Source organism: Pygoscelis adeliae, unplaced genomic scaffold (assembly GCF_000699105.1).
Source record: "Pygoscelis adeliae isolate BGI_AS28 unplaced genomic scaffold, ASM69910v1 Scaffold267, whole genome shotgun sequence".
In the NCBI taxonomy this organism is placed as follows: Eukaryota; Metazoa; Chordata; class Aves; order Sphenisciformes; family Spheniscidae; genus Pygoscelis; species Pygoscelis adeliae.
The window spans coordinates 2,377,625-2,382,776 of record NW_008825150.1 but is presented as its reverse complement, the minus strand read 5'-3'; the positions used below and the strand labels follow the sequence as shown (position 1 = coordinate 2,382,776).

The 5,152-nt window shown below is 36.9% G+C and overlaps 1 protein-coding gene across 1 annotated transcript in view; it reads left to right on the top strand.

Moving 5' to 3' along the window:
- Positions 1–4,774, top strand: part of FGL2 (fibrinogen-like 2) — an 8,099-nt gene extending 3,325 nt beyond the window's left edge. The window contains exon 2 of the mRNA XM_009328342.1: positions 1,769–4,774. Coding sequence (XP_009326617.1) covers positions 1,769–2,475 — 707 coding nt within the window. The 3' untranslated portion in view covers positions 2,476–4,774. The remainder of the gene's footprint in view (positions 1–1,768) is intronic.
- The last annotated feature ends 378 nt before the right edge of the window (positions 4,775–5,152 follow it).

The following is a 5,152-nucleotide window of genomic DNA, read 5'->3' as shown; positions in this document are numbered from 1 at the left end:
GGAGAATGCTGTGGGAGACGGTGTCAAAGGCCTTACTGAAGTCCAGGTAGACCACATCCACAGCCTTTCCCTCATCCACTAGGCAGGTCACCTGGTCATTGAAGGAGATCAGGTTGGTCAAGCAGGACCTGCCTTTCATAAACGCATGCTGACTGGGCCTGATCCCCTGGTTGTCCCGCACCTGCCTTGTGAGCGCCCTCAAGATGAACTGCTCCATAATCTTCCCCTGAGGCAAAGGAAGCATTAAATACCTCAGCCTTTTCCTCATCCTCGGTGACAATGTTCCCCCCCGCATCCAATAAAGGATGGAGATTCTCCTTGGCCCTCTTTTTGTCACTCCAATATTTGTAAAAACATTTTTTGTTGTCTCTAACGACAGCGGCCAGATTGCGTTCTAGCTGGGCTTTTGCCTTTCTCATTTCCTCTCTGCATGACCTAATGAGATCCCTGTACTCTTCTTGAGTCACCTGCCCCTTCTTCCACAAGTGGTAAACTCTCCTTTTTTTCCTGAGTCCCAGCAAAAGCTCCCCGTTCAGCCAGGCCGGTCGTCTTCCCCGCCCGTTCTTCTTAAGGCGTATGGGGACAGCCTGCTCCTGCGCCTTTAAGACTTCCTTTATATACTTCCTATACTTTGTGCTTTCATAGATGTCCAGTTTTCTGTACTGGCAAACAAGGAGCCCTGAGTCTTAACCCCTGCTGCAGCCTGAGAACACTCCTCCCTTTCAAGAAGTAGTTTAATTACTTAAATTTTTCTAGGAAAAATATGCAATTCAAGCCTGCAAATGAACATGCCCATAAATTCCAATCTGCAATAGGAATGAACATTACAGTTTTGACTCTTAACTCAGAACTTCTGAGAGCTCTCTATCACTTACTTAAGTACATGGAATTATAATACCACGCTGTTGAATACAATGTCATTACTGGATGACACTGTGGATCAAAAATGGATTTTCACTCTGCAGGAAAAACCTGGGGGTATTTTTCTTCTGAATAAAATACATCACCCATTGGTGGGAAAAAGCTGTGTTAATGGTAGATGCTAAAACTTTTCCCTACTGTAAAACCAGCAATGCCACATACACAGGAAAGCACTGTCACTTTTCTAGCTTCATCTTTCTAGGAATCACAGTATTACTACAATAGAGGAGACAATTTTATTACTTTTTTTCCTGCTTCCTAAAGTACAGTCAACATTAACACATGAAACATTCCTAATGATGTTATATTCTGTATCAAATGACGTCAACTGAACAATAGCCAGATTAAAGTAATTCCCATATGGACAAAGCTTTTTCTCTGACATACTGCCAGATGAAGATTGAAATTATAGACCGGGTGCGATGGTATACATTTAAATACAAAAAGCAGCAAGCATGTAAACATGAAGCATTAGAAATATGGACTGAAGAAATCAGGCTGAATTTACAGGAGGTAATGAAAGGATAAAGAGAAGGGTAGAGAAAAGGAGAAAAGGGAAAGCAGACAATCAAAATGCCCCCATATTAGGCAGTTTTGCTACAAAAAGTCATTTAAATGGGTTTTTTTGGACAGCTATCTGATGCAGGGATCCTAGGTGGCATCTATTATAGAGTAAACCTGATGGTAAAAAACAGTTTCTCCCTAGAACTGAAATTGCTGTAACGCTATTTCCTGTGTAGAAGTCTCTCCGATCCAAGTTCTGTATGCCACATCAGTCTGGGTGAAAATTTTGTTTATTTTAAAATTGAAATTATGTTTATTCTAACATTATCTGTTCTTCCACCAGTTATACAAATAATGCAGAGAGACTGTGCTGATCATTACACAGCAGGCAGAAGAAGTAACGGAATCTACAGGATTAGCCCTGACCCCAGAAATGATAGCTTTGAAGTTTACTGTGACATGCAAACACATGGAGGTGGTTGGACAGTGCTGCAACGGCGTCAGGATGGTAGCACTAACTTCAACAGAACCTGGAATGACTACAAAAATGGCTTTGGAAACCTCAGCAGGGAGTTTTGGCTGGGGAATGACAAAATTCACCTTCTGACAAAGAGCCAGGAAATGCAACTGAGAATTGAACTTGAAGATTTCAACGGTATCAGAGAGTACGCGAAATACGAACACTTCTATGTGGCCAACGAATACCTAAAGTACCGTCTAAGTGTTCATGGCTACAGTGGCACAGCAGGAGATGCCCTTCACTACAGCAAGCATTACAACCACGATCAGAAGTTCTTTACAACTCCAGACAACGACAACGATAGGTATCCTTCAGGAAACTGTGGAGCATACTACAGCTCTGGCTGGTGGTTTGATGCATGCTTGTCTGCCAACCTCAATGGCAAGTACTACCACAAGAAATACAAAGGTGTTCGCAATGGCATTTTCTGGGGTACATGGCATGGTATTTCTGATGATATTCCCAGTGGATATAGGCAAGCCTTTAAATCAGTAAAAATCATGATCAGACCAAAAAGTTTTGTGCAGTAATTCTATACCTTTCTCTTAACTAGTTTGCATTGGACTGCACTCAAAATCATACTTACTCAGTATTATACTCAGAATTCAAGTATTCAGTTATGTTTGGCATAAAATAGTTCTAGATAAAACAGCATACTTCCACATAAATTTTTAGAGATGGTTTGACCCATATTATGTATTAAAAACAGCATGAATGTTTCTGAATAGTTATTGCTAAAACTTAGCACAGGTTAAGTCTTGGTATTGTTATGTAAATATTCTAAACATTGCTTTTGGTGCTTTTACTGACTGTGATATACCAGATTTCATGATTTAAAACTTTAAATGGTCTTCCACAAGTTGTGTCTGAATGAACACCTACATTTTAACCTGAAAATAACTCAGAGGTATAACTGATAACATATAAATGTGCCAACACTTAGAATGAAAATTAGTCTCTCTGAAACAGCCTGACTTTTTGTGCCATCTGTCCTTCACAACTTCAAAGGTATACCATGGCAATATCAACATAAATTAGGAAAAGTACTACAAATTATTATTTTTAAAGGACTAGGAAACAGAGGGCCACATGGTTTGCCCAAAGACACAAAAAACCCTTGAAGAAAACTTAGAAATGAAGATGGTTCCTCAAATCTTATCCTCTTTATCAAAGATTATTCAAAGAAGTTGGTGAAAGAATTGAATAAAAGCAAGTGGAAATAACATAGAGAGCACGTAATGAAAGACAACATTTCTTGCTCATTTTGGTTCCTCCTTTCAAGCTCAAGGTCCTCTTTGTCATTTGTGGGAGAAAGGAGCCGTTATGTAGCTTATTGCACATTTATATAGGCAGGTAGACAGGTAGGAAGAAGACACATCAAGAAGAATCCATGTCTTTGCATTAATGCCTCTAAATACATACAAAAAGTTTCCAGCACCATTTTGCTTCCTCCTGAATCTTTTAGGTAAGCCAAATGTTACAAGAAGACTCTTGTAGAGACTCAAGCTCTCATTTAAGTACTTCTCATTCTAGGTACCATTAGACCTTAAAATTGTAAGAAAGATGATAAATATTTTGTAAGATACGAAAAGATTGTCTTCTCCCCATTTTCTGAGTACCCCTTTTGTAGCCACAGAAACAGGAACCCACTGGCAATTATAAACAGAAAAGAGACTATGTGAAAGACTTTTTTCTTCTAAAATATAACAAATGAAACAATCAAATTTTCAAATACTTCAGGAAGTGCAAATTAGAGATACTATTATTAAAGCTCATGTTGTAGACAGTGAGCACAAATTTGACTACCCATATCTAGTGCCTACCCTAGAAAGGACATGTCTCTCTAATTACAGGGACTAACATTCTGAGCGGACATGCAATTTTCCTTAGCAAGAGGCTATTTTGCTATATTGCTTATGTCAATCTTAAGATGCAGATAAACTATTCTAAGACCGTATTTCTTTCCCAGTTAAAGCGTGGTCTTTGCTGGCATAGGCTTTTTGGTTAAAAGAGACATAAAAAAAAAAAAAAGTATACACCTGACCTAATACTTTACAAATATGACCTTTACTGCTTTTTGAGATGGTAACAAGAACTATTATGGTTACAAGTTATGCAAATGAGCAACAGTGGCAGTTGCTAAATTGTAAAATATTAATATATATATTTTAAGGAAGTAAATACTTTGAAGGATATTTCAGTGTGAAGTGTAATTTGGTTTATTATATTTCAATTTTAAAGAGTACCGGAAAATTTTAATTGCAAGATGTATAATCTTTGCTTGAGAACATGTTTTGAAGCTATAGAATATTTATTTTAGGATAAAAAAAGATTGTCTAAACAAAACAAAAAAAGCAACTTATGAAGTATTGGTTAGAAGAGCAAATATCTAATTGCATATGATTATATTTAATCATTTTGCATGAAATGCACAATTTGCTCCTATTCATTATCTGGTAACTAGCTAAGTATGACTTATAGTATCTACAAGCTTCTACTTGAAAATGTCTTTTTCCTGCTAAGTTGTTAGAAGAGAAACTGTCCTTTTTTTATGCTGTTTAAAGCAAACTTCGTAAAACACAGAAATTTTAATAGAATAAGCAAGTGTGACTAGTATCACCTACAAAAGCCTTGTCTGATGTCTTAAAAAAAAAAAAAAAGAAAAAAAAGAAAAAGGAAGTGTAATGTTGTTACACAAATCTGAATATTACCTGCCTGGAACTGTTGTAGCTGAATCTCCATCAATGTGTACTAGTTTTACAAAGTGTAACTCCATCTACTTGTTGCAAGCATTATTTTTGTTTTTCCTTGGTGTAATAAAATTAAGTCATACTGTTAAAGCTGCACTACTGTCATAAATGTTTATGGGGAACATAAAAAAAATTCTCATAAATTGTTTTATTGATTTTCTGTAAAAAATGAAGCAATAAAAAAACACAGATGACCAACAAAGACGACTATGTGACATGCGAGAAGAGTAACTGCTAGTAACGATAGTTCTTAAGAGATCCATTTTATGACACTTCAGCTGCCAAATACCAAAGGCTGAAATCTCAGACATCTTTTTGAAACTATTCATATTTTGGAAGAGAAAAAAGTAATTGCTCAATCAAGAGTTTACACAACCTGTATCTTTAACATGAAAGAGAAGAAGAAAACTCATCTGATTTTTGTATTACACACAACCTTTCACACCACATGCAAGTT